Below are 16,154 nucleotides of genomic sequence, written 5' to 3' on the forward strand. Positions count from 1 at the left end.
GGCAGAACAAAGACTTTCCTCTGAGAGAGGGTGTTACACCATCTCCCTCTGGAAATAGCCTCCCCAGCCCCTGGAAATGCTTTGAAGAGCACAGATGGTGCCCTCCTTGCATAAGCCAGTCTACACCGGTTCGGGGATCCCCCAGCCCCTGCTCTGGTGCGAAACTGGACAAAGGAAAGGGGAGTGACCACTCCCTGTCCATCACCACCTCAGGGGTGGTGCCCAGAGCCCCTCCAGTGTGTCCTAGACCTCTGCCATCTTGAATGCAGAGGTGTGAGGGCACAATGGAGGCCTCTAAGTGGCCAGTGCCAGCAGGTGACGTCAGAGAACCCTCCTGATAGGTGCTTACCCGACTAGGTGGCCAATCCTTCTCTGATGGCTATTTAGGGTCTCTCCTGTGGGTTTCTCTTCAGATAACGAATGCAAGAGCTCACCAGAGTTCCTCTGCATCTCCCTCTCCGACTTCTGCCAAGGATCGACCACTGACTGCTCTAGGACGCCTGCAAAACCGCAACCAAGTAGCAAGACGACTACCCGCAACATTGTAGCACCTAATCCTGACGGCTTTCTCAGCTGTTTCCTGGTGGTGCGTGCTCTGAGGGCTGCCTGCCTTCACCGTTCACTGGAAGCCAAGAAGACATCTCCCTTGGTTCGACGGATTCTTCCCCCTGCTAACGCAGGCACCAAACTTCTGCATCACCGTTCCTCTGGGTCCCCTCTCACCTTGACGAGCGAGGTCCCTGGAACACAGGAGCTGGATCCAAGTGACCCTGACAGTCCAGTGGTCCTTCTGTCCAAATTTGGTGGAGGTAAGTCCTTGCCTCCCCACGCCAGACAGTAATCCTGTGTACTGCGTGATCTGCAGCTGCTAGTGCTTCTGTGCACTCTTGCAAGGAATCCTTCGTGCACAGCATAGCCCAGGTCCCCAGCATTTCGTCCTGCATTGCTCAACTTGCTGAGTTGCCCACTGGCTTCGTGGGACCCTCTTTTGTAGTGTTGAGACGACCGCCATGCTCAGATTTCTTGAATGCCTGTTCAAGTGCTTCTGCGGGTGCTGCCTGCTTCTGGGTGGGTTCTCTGTTCTGCTGAGCACCCCCTGTCTCCTCCTCCAAGGGGCGACCACCTGGTCCTTCCTGGGCCCCGGCAGCACCCATTTTCTTCAACCGCGACCTTTGCAGCTAGCAAGGCTTGTTTGCGGTCTTTCTGTGTGGAAACAACTCTGCGTCCTCCAGCACTCCGTGGAAAGGAGAAGTTCCTGACATCTTCTGTTGTTGCAGAATCTTTGGCTTCTTCCACCCGGAGGCAGCCCTTTTGCACCTTCATCCGGGGTTTAGTGGGCTCCTGCCCCCCCTGGACACTTGCGTGACTCTTGGACTTGGTCCCCTTCCTTTACAGGTCCTCAGGTCCAGGAATCCGTGTTCAGTGCTTTGCAGTCAGTTGTTGCCTTTGCAGAATCTCCTATCAAGTCTTTAGTGTGTTTCTGGGGAAGTAGGGGAAGTTTACTCCTACTATTCAGGGTCGTGGGGTGGGGTATCTTGGACACCCTTAGTGTTTTCTTACACTCCCAGCGAGACTCTACACACTGCACTAGGCCTGGGGTCCATTTGTGGTTCGCATTCCACTTTTAGAGTATATGGTTTGTGTTGCCCCTAGGCCTATTGCATCCTATTGTTTTCTACAGAGTTTGCACTACTTTTCTAACTGTTTACTTACCTGATTTTGGTTTGTGTGTATATTGTGTGTATTTTACTTACCTCCTAAGGGAGTATACCCTCTGAGATATTTTTGGCACATTGTCACTAAAATAAAGTACCTTTATTTTTAGTAACTCTGAGTATTGTGATTCTCATGATATAGTGCTATATGATATAAGTGGTATAGTTGGAGCTTTGCATGTCTCCTAGTTCAGCCTAAGCTGCTCTGCTATAGCTACCTCTATCAACCTAAGCTGATAGAAAACTACTAATCTATTAATAAGGGATAACTGGACCTGGCACAAGGTGTAAGTACCATCAGGTACCCTCTATAAGCCAGGCCAGCCTACTACACGCGCCCACCCACAAAATAATAATCCCATTGCTATTCACAAAATTAACTTCTAAAGTTACTGTGGTTGAAAAGGTCCTAGAGCAGTCGGAAATATTCCAACCCAGCCACAGAAGGCCACTAAGAGGTCCTGCATCAGAACTCTATAGAAAACAATGGGGGAAGGGACTAGGTTAATAAATAACAATATATATATATATATGTGTGTGTGTGTGTGTGTGTAGTTTAATGTTCACAATTTGTATATAAATAATAATAAATACTTATTATAAATTGTTTATTAATACACAGATTTTCTCTTTAAAAGAATATTATTTTTTTTAATGAAAAATATTTTAAATTAGTTCTGTACAAATATTTTAATCATTGTTATTACAAATGAAATATAAATCATTTTAGTGCATGGGATTTTTTAAAAAATATTCTTTGAAATATTTATTAATTAAATAAGTTTAAATCATTTATTTCATGACATGGTAACAGTGTGCTGTAACACTTTATTTTATTAGTTTAAGATTTAAACTACATTTTATAAATTATTTTACAATTCTATGTTATAGTAAATATTTGTCATTTTTTAAAAGTTTAATACTCTTTTTTTTAAATTTGCCCTAAAGTTTCCCTAGTGGGGAAGGTCTCTGTCTGCATTTGAAAAGTTTGCACGTGTAAATCCTGTTGTAAGATTCTCCACTCCCTGAATTCAGGGGGTGGAGACATCTAGGTCTACACTTTGGAGTAATTGTCACTCGGAAATGGTGAACAGCGAAAAAAGTGTCAAATTACTTCAAAGTGCAGTAGTAGATTTACATGTGAGTACACTTAAATATGTGAATTTACCTTTGTGAATAGGGTTCTTAGAGATGAAGCATGGGCAATCTAAAATATGAGAGAGAAGCAGAGTTGGCAATATCTTGGGAAGCCAACATTGTGTAACGGACCATGTCATGCACATTTGAAAGATCGAAGCATTGGAGGATTCATTAATGTGGACAAGGTTCTAAAGCTGGACTTTCTCCAATTGGGGTGCTTATAACCAGTTGGCATATGAACACTAGCTTGTTACACTTAACTACTTATGAACTCAAATTCTGGGTGTTATATGTCAGCAAAATGTTCATGCTCTCCCATCATTTGATGTGATGTTGATACCTTATTCTTGATCTGCAGGTTGGACCGAAGACCACAGCGAATGCCACTCAGTGCCTGTGCCACCACCTTACCTTCTTTGGTAGCACATTTCTCGTCATGCCAAGGGTGGTGGATATCAGAGACACAGTCCAGTTGTTTGCCAATGCTGCCAACAATCCTGTTGCAATTATTTTTTTGGGGACCCTTGCAGGCTTGTATATCCTTACTGCCATTTGGTCGTACATGAAAGATAAACAAGACAGGACCAAGGTAAGAAAGTGTGTTGATGGCTGTGAGTTCTACAATGCACATGTCTCACTTGATAAGTGCTGGACTGTCCCAATCATTTCTCTCAATGCATGTTAACTTTCAACTCAGCGATTCTCAAACATTGTCATTTTCCAAGGGATATGCTATGACTAAACATGATATGTTTATCTTGTTTACCAAGCCTGAAAGAGAAGGTCCTCATATTCAGCATCACAAATTCTCCGTTAGGTCTGTGGACGTACCAGGGTTTAGGAGTAATAAATATGTGATGGTTGCATTCTCCATTCAAATTTTACAGAGAAATATCAGTGACTTAATAGGCGTAGAGAATGGATTTCAACCACAGTGAAGGTCTTTGAAGAGGAATACATAGGATTCAGTTTGCATGGTAAAGGGAAGTCTTACGTTGAGATAGTCTTTCAGATAAAGCAGGAGATGGACTTTGGAAGCTTGTGCGTCACTCATGCATACAATGCTGAATCCTTTAACTCCAAGGTCAATGGTGCGTATACATGGAAAATGAGTTATCTTTGTACTTCTAATATTGCTGTTACGCATGTGGTGGACTGATATTATCAGACCACATTTTGTCAGCCAGCAGTCTCTTCCCATTCTCCAATGTACTCAGATTACGATCTTGTGCATGGCTAATCAAACCTTCTTTGCGGAAACCTGATACATTCTGCAAAACCTTTTTATTCCTTACTATCCCTCTGGGCATCTGTGCTCTGGCTCTAAACTAGTGCTAGTCATGCGTGAGGCAGTGGCTAGGCTCCTCATGTCCTGGTTTGAGAGTTTAAGAACGATCTTCAATTTCACCTGCTTCAAATAACTTTGTCCTTGAGAAGGCGCTCAAAACTTACCTTTTTCTGCTAACCCCATTCACACATCTTCTTTTCTGAACTGCCAGATTTTCTTTCACTCATCCTGCTTTTTTCATCTCAACGCCTCACAGAGTCCAGTCCCCTTGTGCCATAATGTCCAGCAGTGAATCAATGTATTCTTTTGCAAATACACAAATCAAGTCTAATATCGCAGCTAGGAACTGGGTAGTGATTAATGTAAGATGGCCATTGTTTCCAGATCACAACTACATTTTATTCCTAGTTCTGTAAAGGTTGATGGAAGTGCATCAGACCATCGATTGATGGTTGAATGGGCTTTGCTTAGGGGTTGCCAGGAGTAACAGCTGCAACCCTTGTCCTGCCCTTTAATGCCCATAGCCCTGCTCTTGTTACTTCTGATCAAGGGCCATCAAGGCAGTGACAGAAACAGGAATTAAATAGAGCTTTAGGAGCCCTGCTTTTTCTCCTGTTTTCACTCTTTACCCATCTTAGAGTCCCCAGCAATAAATAAGTTGCTGTTTAGTGGCTACAGTTGGGTGAAGGAATTACCCTGTGATGCCTTAGGAAGCAAAAGGTCATATAATGAAATTTCTGGTACACTAAGCATTATGGTGAATTAACATGCATGGATGGTTACAGTCAATCACAGTTATACAATTCTAAATATAATAGTTCAGAAAATCTTCCATCAGTTTAGGCGGTCTGCGTACACCTGTACCAGTCATTTTGTAGTGAGTGATTTCCATGACATAAACATGGAAGTCACCATTTAGGTGAAGTGTCCTATGGATTCCTTATGTTTTATATATTTTTTTTATTTCTAAAAGAACAATGGAAGATGGCACATATATGTTCATGGTCAAGTATGCGTGGAGCATCTTGGATCACGTGAACAATGATAAGTCTGAAAGTAAAGTCATAGCCTGTCTTATGCAGTGTTTCTTGGTTATTTTTGTATAATGGATTACCACAAGTTTATCCAACATTGGTCCATAGCAAATCAGTACTATATTCCCAGGCTTGCTGTTGGCTAAACATGCCATTTCTGTTTTGCTTAATTGTTCTGTAAATATATCTCATATGGTTATCCTGAAGCTATGCATTGGCCCACACCAGACACCATTGGCTTACTACATTCCATCTTAGTTTGCTATTTTTGAGTTTAGTTGTGTGAAGCACAGTTTTTGGGGGAATATTGTTGCAATAATAACAAGAGTGTGTGGTATTATCAAAATAAAATTGTTTAACTGCACAGTAGTGAGGTAACTGCATGGTTTAATGTGCCTAACCTGTAGGTTGCAGGTTTAAATCCAACCTGGTTCAACTAACTTTTCATCCTCTCCAACATGATAAAATAAGTACAGTTGAATTGGGTATTCTCAACATGTGTTGCCGGGGTAATGCAGGGCTACATAAAAGCATTCTGATATAAATATGATTAATATTGAAATAAAACGTAATGTGAAAGAAACAAAAAGAGAAAGCTCTTCCAATGTAAGTCCAGGTACAAAGGGATCCTAAGCCATTTAATGGTGAGTTCTCATCCTTAGCCTCTGACACAGTTATCTGATAGAGATTTCTAGCCACAGATTTGTTGCCTTAGAATATTCCCCAAGCATCAGCCTGGACCTGGCAACGTTTCAAACAGTACCTCTGCTCCCTAGTACGTGGCATCACAGTGCTCAGCATCTGCATGTCAGCTTCACATGAAGTGACACATGCGGTGCCTATATAGGTACCACCACAGCGCGCTGACATCAGTTCTTCTTTTTCCGGTCATGACGAAGGTCCCGGGCCTGTGCGCAGAGTTGCTTCGGCCGCTCGGCATCATGCCCAAAGTCGTCAGGTAAGTTCTATAAGAAGTCGAAGTGCTCATCAACTTCACCGCACCAGTCGAAATCTTCCGATGAGATGTGAGAATGGCATCACTGTAAGCTCCACTTCCATGTGGAAACTACCTCTGTCGAAGTAAGCCTCAGCAAGGCCTACTAGTGCAAGGGGTTTGCCATTCTCTGCACAAAGTGCTCAGACCATATAGGAAGAAGTTGGCACAGAAACTGAAATAAAAGACAAAGTTTATTAAACCTCATGAGGTGGTACCACAGTTCAAACAGCACCACTTCGGTAATGTTTGAAGTAGCACACTGACCTAAGAGAGCATTGTCCTTTTATACCCACGCAGGGGCTAAAAGAAGGTGGTACAATTATAGAAGCAAGACTTATATACATATAAGGTCATATGGAAATGCACAGTCGACAGGTAGGAGGGGCTAACAGTTTTCAAGGACTAGTAGACACATTACTGTTGGTTACTAATTACTAACAGCTGCAGACCTTACTGGGCATGTGCAAAGTGGGAGATGCTAAATATAACTTGTCACTAGACAGATTTTCAAGAGTAGTTAACAGGAAGGTAGGGCAGAGCACATGGCAGCATGTGGCAGAGAAAATGGCTGCCGTGAATACAAAATGGATTCCGCAAAATGTTCACAATAGTTGCTAAATACAAGATGTCTTCTGCTAATGCTTAATCTAATCGCTACTAAATTACAACAGACGACCCTTTCAGCATTAGCTGAAGACATTTGTCTTTCTGGGATAATCTAAATATTAATCTTGTATATTTATGCTCATCATTTCAGCTATTTCCTTATCTAACATGTGTTGTGCTTTCATTTCTGTAATATTTCTTTTGGTAGGCATACAAGCAGTAATACACATGGAGCAGAACATTGGACCACATTGAATACAGATACAGCATGTGAAAAATATTGTAATCATTACACACATCATAGTCAGTAGTTTTCAGCCCCAAGCGGAAACAAGAGCCCAAAACCATCCAGAAAAAGTCCAAGTACCAGTCTCTGTGTGAATTTCTGCAGAAATTTTATGCAATTTAGATATTGCATCATATACTGAAGGTGAGTGATCTGGAATGAAAACATAGCAACTACTACCGATGATGCGACATGCACCACCTCGATCAGCTAATATCACATTTAGTACCATACGATTTTGGAGCGCTACAATCCTCGCAATTTGAAGCTCCTCAGTAATATTCCTAAGTGCCAGAGCTGCCTGATTGGTAACAGCTTCCACAACCCTAGTCAATCGTCTCACTTTCCTACTGTTTAACGCAGCACCCACAAAGTAGAACAACCCTAAATTAAAATCAACATATTGTTGCAGGCTAGTGTCCGTTTGGTCTACCTCATTTGTACTTATTGTCCTTTTATATCTATTTTTAATGATGTAATTGACCAGTTTAAAATCTCGGTGATATGATGCAGGTGCCAAAAACACAGGGGGTACTAGAAAAGATACATAACACACACCTGACCACCCAACAGGTAGTTGGTAATATCCATAGTTACCACAAACAAAATATGTATTATGTGAAGCTGTACAACTACGATTATTTACACCATCAATAGTTAAAATCAAGGTACAATCGCTTGTCCCCACTGGAATTCGCCCAATGCTATGTATACATAAATCTGCTTTAGTTTTTGTAACAGAAATCACAAATTGTTCTTTCTTGTCAGAGTCTCTTATATTTGTGAAGACATATGGTATTGAAACATTGTCCGGTTGATACTCTTCCCATTCCCATTTAGTTCCTTTGGCTTGGGGATACCCATCTTTGTTTTGGTAGCATGTTTTATTAAGGCGAAAAAGAAGTCTGCCCTCTGTACGTTTTCCAGATGCAAACAAAAGAGTATACCAAGCTTGACAAGAACCATTGTGTGAAAACAGAAGAGGAATGAAAGGTGTTCCTCCTCTCTTTTAATGCGCAGGTATCATTCCACATACCCAACAGTTAGTAGTATTTGTAGCATTATGAGTATGATATAACATCTGAATGAAAGTATTATTGAAGTACGATTGACGGTGCTTCTGCTCCTGATAGGGAAGCAAAAAGTAATAGTGATCCTCTGGTACTGGAGTAGTGGCAACAAAAACTCACGAGCAGGAGCCTTCTTTTCAACAAACCAGGTGATTATTGCTATAACCACCAAAACAACAACAAACCCCATAGTACTAATGATCACTTTGTTATTCATTTTAGCAACAGTGATAATCAACCCTTCCAGAAATTTATTAAAAACAATCGTTGGAGCTCTTATCCCTGGGCAGCCGCTGATTTCTTCACCATGGGCCAAGGCGGGTGTCACTACTCTAATGCATGACTGATCCCCCCCCCCCCCCTTGCCACATTGGCTGTCCGTTTCACTAACCCAGGGCAGTAGCTCAACCAGTTTTTTTTCAGCACTACATATTCTTTCCTTGGTCTCAAATTATATTGCGATACTCCAGAAATCGTATGGTCCGGGACAAGCTCCGCAGATTCATCAGGTTTTATAGCACGGCCTTTCTCCGTAGTCAAGATCTCTCGATGCTCGGTCAGCACAGCAGGTTCTTCTTTCGGATTGTCACTCGAACTGCTGTCCTTGTCACAAGGAGCACCTGCTCTGGGCCTCGCCACCTTGGTTCCAAGCTGCTTGATCTTTCAAAGGACTTAATCATCACCTGGTCACCAGGTCGGAGTTCATGGCCTTCACCTGTAGATCTGTCAGGAAGTGCTTCTCGAACCTGTTGATGAATAGAAACCAAATTGTCGGTTAACTGTGCCAAATAATCATTCATCAGGAACACAAGGTACATCATATACAGAATTTGGCTTAGGAACTCCCCAAATGTTCATTGGCCTTCCAAATACTATTTCATAGGGGGTAAGGCCTGTTTGAGAGTGTGGCACTGACCTAATAGACAATAATGCTAACAGTAATGCATCCGGCCAAGTTAAAGATGTGGAAGCCTGTATCTTCGCTAACTTCAGCTTCAAAGTAGCATTATACCTTTCCACCAACACTGCTGATTGTGGGTGGAAAACCGCGCAGAACTTCTGTTTGATCCCTAATCCTTTCAGGACATACTTAATAACTTCTCCAACAAAATGAGGTCCGTTATTCCATAAAAGTCTGCAAACATCAAAATTCTTTCAAAAGCACCTTCGCTGTGGTAATGGCAGTATTATCCTTTGTGGGGTACGCCTCTATCCATTTACTAAAGACACATACCACCACCAAGACATACTTTAAATTGCAGCATTCAAGCTGAATATAATCCATTTGTAGAACTTCGAAAGGTGCAGTTGGTGTAGCAAACCCTCCTGCAGGAGTTTGTGTCCCTTTTCCAGGATTGTATTGTAAACAGATCAAACAAGACTTTACTACTCTCTTAGCTGTACTGGAAATTTCTGGATGCTCCCAAACTTGCGTAAGCAACTTCGTTATTGTTGAAGCTCCAACATGTGCCAGCCCATGTGCCATCTGAACCATAGGTTGTACAAAATCTATAGGCAATTTCCATTTATCCATGTGACAAAACTATCCCTTCACTCTGACGTATTGACATAGCTGTTGCCGCAACTGAACGAAAACACCCAGGCAACGCTCGAGCGACCGGATCAAGGACTGCTGAAAAATATGCACAGTGACGCTGCTTATCGCCATGTGTCTGTACTAAAACTGACAATGCACGTCCATCTTTCTAATGTACGTAAAGTGCAAAAGGCTTTGTGTAATCTGGAGTACCTAACACTGGTGCTGAACAAAGGGCTTGTCGTAGTTGCCGGAAAGCAGTCTCACATTCATCTGTCCATGGGAGGGGCATTGGAGTATCTTTAGTCAAAATTGCTAGCAAAGGTTTGACCATGTGTGAAAACCCTAATATCCATTGCCTACAAAAAGAAGTAAGACCAAGGAATGCACGAATATCTTTCTGAGTAGAGGGTACTGGTGTGTCTAAAATAGCTTGAATACGATCTGATGTAAGTGCACTATCCTGCTTAGACAAAAGGTGACCTAAATAGATTATCTTTGGTCTACAATATTGCAATTTCTTTTGTGATACTTTGATGGTGTGAAGCAAGAAAAGAAAGTAAGGACAAAGTGCACTTTTCACATTGCTCAGGGGTATCAGCTGCCAACAAAATATCATCGACATATTGTATGAGAGCCACACCTTCAGGCAAAACAAAAGAATCAAGTTGTCGTTTTAACGCTTGACTATAATTACTAGGACTCTCAGTATAGCCTTGAGGAACTCTGCAAAATCTATATGATCATTTATTCAAAGTAAAATCAAACACATATCAGCTGTGAGGATGAATAGGGATCGAAAAGAAAGCATTCTTCAAGTCTATCACAGAGAACGTAGTTGCTGTTGGGGGAACCAAAGTAAGAAGTGTTGTGATGTCAGATACCACAGGATATTGTGGTACTACAATCTTATTCACTTCTCGTAAATCAATAATGAATCAGTAAATCCTAGTATTAGTATCCTTTTTCAGAATAGGAAGAATCGGACTGTTACAAACTTTATACAGAACTTCCTCAACAACTCCAACCGCAATAAGATCAAGCACAATTTGTGTGAGTGCTTCTTCGCCCTCCTTTGAAATTTTGTATTGAGGCAAACGTGGCAATACAGCTCCCTCCTTGACACTAATATGTACCGGTGGAATAATCATTTGGCCCACAGCAGTATCTGAAGTAGCCAACAAAGTACTAGGGAGTGAAGCTAATGCAATATCCTCTTTAACAAGACAAACTCTTTCCATCACAGGATGATTAGCATTCAAAATAACACGCACCCCTTCAGGAGAGCATCGTATTGTAGCCCTGAAATACTTGAGCATATCAAGACCCACAATATTGTCTGTTGAGTTTGGAGAAAGCAAAAATGGACATGGAGTAGTAAATTTATCAACATGGAATGCAAGTGGTTGTGACAATGGGCTAGAGGAAGGTGTTCCATCGAAACCTATCGATGTAATGGTTAAGCCAGACAGGGGAGCCCTTGGAACCAATTGTTTAGACAAGGCGCTACGAGTAGCTCCTGTATCAACCAGAAACTGATCAGTAGAACCCAAAACATGTGCTGTAACAAAGGGACCCCTCTGATCTACTGGAACTTCAACTGATTCCTTACCCCATCCTAGGCAATCCTATGCATAAGCAGAATCTTGGAAATAAGGCTGCACATAGTTAGACATCTGGTATTGGTTCCGTCTATCAAAAGTGTTAAACCCATCCTGCCCTCGTACATTAGCATCAACCCTTGCATGATCATTTGTGCTTCTTCTAGGCCCTGAATATCCTGAGCGATTCCTCATTTGTCCCCGACCACGTGAACACTGCTGAACACGTAGTGCTGGACATTTGGCAGCCCAATGCCCAAATTTCTTACAATACACACACTGATCAACAGACAAATTCGAACGAGTGTAAGAAGAACCATAAGATCCACGTCCACCTCTATCACTACCTCTAAAAGGCGGACAATAAGCTTGAGCCAACTTAACCTTCGTCTTTAATTCTTTAATCTTTTTATCCTTGCTACCTTTTGCTTCTAATTCCTGATGTTCATAATACTGAGCCATAGTCAAAAGAGAAACCGGAGTAGAGGTAGTCCATGAACTTTCACTAGGTTTTAGACGACTAGCTATTCCTGGTAACAGATTTGCGACATATTTATTGACAAACAAATGTCTGCCCGTATCATCTGACAGTAACTGGCCGCTAAAATCATGAAATGGTTCTTCAAAGCTTGTAAAGAAATCAGAGACCGATTCATCTGCCTTTTGCTTACAAGACGCTAAAACAGTAGAATCTATCTTTTTAGGGGAAATAATCGTTTTTAACTTAACTAATATGGCTGCAGGAAGATCTAGAATCAACTGATACGGCTTCTGCGCAGGTTCCCTATCCCGTCCATCTGTTCTAATTCTTTCCATGACGCCTGAAAAACTACACGATCATCAACTTTACGAACAGTTCTCCACATATCTGGCGGTAATATCAATCCGAAAAATAAATCAATGTCAGCCAAAGTCATAGTACTAGAAATAATTGCTCCCTCAACTTCCTCATAAAAGGCGGCTGGATTTTTCTGCGGGTCAGGTAATGCTGTTTTAAGTGCCATTACATCTGCCCTATTCCAAGGAGTATACACCCAATTATAAATAAAATAACCCTTAGCATCAACAGAAGTTTTATCATCACTTGTACCCGATCCTTTAGGAGGAACATAAAAAGGCACGGCCTCCCGCATTGGTTTTGCGTGAACTATCATAGTCTTATCTGTTCCGAAGATGGAAGCTTGCACCCTGCCGGTCTGAGATGTCCATGCAACTACGTCCACGGCCCTTTTCTCGTCTTGCAAACGGACTGCCACAACACATAATTTCACCAAACGCCTGATTGCATCAGCCACCTGGGAGAAAACAAACAGAACATCACGCATTTGCTTATGATCAGCTGCTACATCATCTGGCTCTAACTCATCAGAATATTTCCGAAATAGTTCAATAACTTCTGTGCCAAATGTCTCAGTAAAATATAGCTGCTGCTTTTCCATCCACCCTTTCATGTTGTCTAAAAGTTCAGAAGCAGAGACAACGCTATGAATTGCTTTACGAACAATAGATCTAAGCTCAGACGCACGGTCAGCAGGCAACATAGAGCGACTGTCTCGTATCTTCTGTTGCTCCGAACCGGAGATCTCAGCTAACTCATGAGGGACAGAAGGAACGACATACAGAGGTGGAGGGCGATCTAGTAACAAAAAATCATTGTGCGGTTTATTAAGGATAGGATAGAGAGGTTGCCGAACAGTGTATTGGCCAATTACCTGTAATTTACATTCTTCCTCTTCTATCTCCTTTAAATCGTTTATTTCTTTCTTTCTCATTTCCAATGCTTTCACATATACATTCTTCCGCTGTTCTTTCTCAAGCAGGGCTTGCTCACGCTTCATTCGTCCACGCACTTCCTTCTCCCACATTCGTACACAGTCAAACATATCTTGCCTAGACCTTTGCTTACACATACATTGTTCCACATACTCAATCTTTCGCAAATCAAATGACCCATGCATAGGCCAACGAAACTCAGGATCAGCACAAGTGTATTTATTCCATAATGTGCTGTACATTATAGAAGAAAGACCATGTTTAACGTACATATCTCTATTGGGCCGGTTGCGATTCTTCCAAATTGGTACCATTACAAAAGCAACACATCCTACGAAGTGCGCTAAAAACAGGCATGCCAAAAATAGTGCAGAATATGCAGTATTATAATCAAAGTAGCACTTAAGGTGCCGTTCAAATCAAAATTAAATTGGAGAAAATTCTCCTCATTACCTGCCTATGTAAATTGCAATTTATATATCAATTCAAAGGACACAAATTGACTAGTCACCCAAAACACGAGAGCCACAGTAAGCGGTGAAACAAAGGCATCAAAACCCACAGCAAGTGCCATAAAACGGCTCTTACCAATCAGAGGGCGTCCAGGTTCCAACTGCCAAGTTCTAAAATCGACCAAATGGTCACTGCACGACGAATGAACAAAAAGGATCTTAGTCGAGGACGGACACCACCTGGATGGTCAAATCAGAAAGAAGGGAAAAACGCCGTGGTTGCCAAGACTCGGGTCTCCTCAGGCATTGATCGTCTGCAGCGAGATCCCAATCCTTCGTCGCGACCAATCCGTCAGGCGTCCGAGTCGCCGATGAGTCCCTGTTTGGTAGCCAATTTGTCGAAGTAAGCCTCAGCAAGGCCTACTAGTGCAAGGGGTTCGCCATTCTCTGCACAAAGTCCTCAGACCATATAGGAAGAAGTTGGCACAGAAACTGAAATAAAAGACAAAATGTATTAAACCACATGGTGAGCACATGGCAGCATGTGGCAGAGAAAATGTCTGCCATGAATACAAATTGGATTCCGCGAAATGTTCACAATAGTTGCTAAATACAAGATGTCTTCTGCTAATGCTTAATCTAATCGCTACTAAATTACAACACCTCCAAGAGTTTCCTGGAGCTGGAGAGACCCCAACTCTCTATTTCTATGAGGCCATGTACATCATTATTGGGCAGGCTGACCCCTCTAGAACACCTTTGGTTCCTGTGGATTTGGCAGATGCTAAACTGGATTTAAGTCAGCGGATACGCCCTCTGTGCCATTGATCTGGTTCTGAATCTGGAACAGTTTGATCGCAAGACCACCTCCTTCCTCAGAGCCTTTTCCAGTGACATAATACCTGGCACTTCCAAAAGCCCACAGCACTGCTGACCTTATAATCAAACCTGACTTAGATATAGAGCTGGATCAGCATTGGCCGACATCAACTCCAGTGACAGCCGGTACTCAACATTAAGAGTAGGAGCCAGCGTCACCTTTCTTTGACAGGCTTAGAGAGGAGTATGATTGGGAGGGGGTCTGAAGATCCTTATGGCTACATCATTCTTGAGTAGACAGAAGATAACTGTATCAGGGACTGGCCGATGCCAGTGGTCTGGACACCTTCCTAGACACTGGTCTTGTCTCTTCTCTTTACGCTACCTTTGTTGGCAGTCAAGACAAATGTCTTGACAGAAGTGCTTCAGCAAGTAGTCACCCCCACAGAACCTCTTCACACATTCATTGAAGCCCTCTCAGATGTCCTGCTTGGGCCTGGGCCAAATCCTGCACAGGAGCACCTGCACACAGGACTATTGCCCGTGGCCATCGCTTCACTCCCAGCTTTCCTCACCCAGCAGCCAAGCCTGGATGTCCACCTTTAATGTTTCCGCCTCCAATGCAATTGTACTGCAATTGGAGACAATTGCAGTGTCTCCACCTCCAATGTTAACCCTGACACGTTCCCTGACACACCACCGAATAGGGAGTCGGAGAGGATGGACTCCTTTAAGAAAAGGATGTTCTCTTACACCAGCCTTACACTGCTGTCAATGAAAATTGTGCGCCTTTTGGGCCAATACACCCACACTGTTTGGGATTTGGTTGCAGAAGTGCTGCCCATGGGCTTAGAGGAGGCCCAAGCCATACTGACACAGGCTATTGTTGATGGCATGGATGCTGCAAAGTTCATAATTCGCTGCAGACTGGATGTGAAAGACTTGCTAGGCAGAGAGATTGCATCGTCAGTGGCACTTATATGCCACCCCTGACTGAGGTCTACTGGCTTTTCGGGCGATGTTGAGGGCTTCCCTCTTGGACATGCCCTTAGATGGCACCCACCTCTTCGACGCCAAGGCAGATTCCAAGCTTGATCACTTTAAGAACAGCTTGGCAACTGCTCGATCCTTAGGCCTCTCCATAGCCCCACACCAACACCATTCTGCCTTTCTCCCCTGTGGGGGATACCACCCGTGTCCATTCATGCCCAGCTGCCAAAGCCAAATGGTTCCCCATTCCTTTTGAGGCCGTAGGCGTGGCTCCCACAAGCCTTATGGGACACACAGCCAGAGTTCTCTCAATTCCACCACCACCCTTGCAGCCACAGCCTCGAAACCACTTTACTTTGCTCTTGTTCTATCACAGGCAACCATTGGGTAGTAGGATCCACCATCACCTGCCCCTCTGACTGTCCATAACATCGCATAAGTGGGTACTACAAATTGTTCAGCAGGGTTTCCTCATCCCTTTTCTAAGAAACCATGCCTCCAATGCCACCATCCTCAGACCAGCTGATGGAGGACCCCCTCTCCCTGCTCGGTCAGGAAGTTCAGGCTCTTTTGGTCAAAGTAGCCATCGAAAGAGTGCCTCTATAAGAAGTAGGTTATGGTTGTTATTGCTGCTACTTCCTAGTGCCCAAAAAATGACAGAGGCCCCTACCCTGTTTTAGACCTGCACCCTCACAATTTCATCCTGAAGAAGGAAAAATTCAAGATGCTAACATTAGTTCAGGTTCTGTCTGCCCTCGACCCTGGAGACTAAATGGTAGCTCTGGATTTACAGGAGGCCTACTTCCATATTCCTGTCATGCTGGCCCACAGGCTTTACCTTCGGTT

The 16,154-nt window shown here is 43.0% G+C and overlaps 1 protein-coding gene across 1 annotated transcript in view; it reads left to right on the forward strand.

Moving 5' to 3' along the window:
- The window catches only part of LOC138267111 (polycystin-1-like protein 3), a 522,747-nt gene that overhangs the window by 139,926 nt on the left and 366,667 nt on the right, over positions 1–16,154 (forward strand). Inside the window, exon 9 of the mRNA XM_069215961.1 lies at positions 3,214–3,444. Within this exon, the coding sequence (XP_069072062.1) occupies positions 3,214–3,444 (231 nt within the window). The remainder of the gene's footprint in view (positions 1–3,213; positions 3,445–16,154) is intronic.

The sequence above is a fragment of the Pleurodeles waltl genome, chromosome 12 (genome assembly GCF_031143425.1).
Source record: "Pleurodeles waltl isolate 20211129_DDA chromosome 12, aPleWal1.hap1.20221129, whole genome shotgun sequence".
Lineage (NCBI taxonomy): Eukaryota > Metazoa > Chordata > Amphibia > Caudata > Salamandridae > Pleurodeles > Pleurodeles waltl.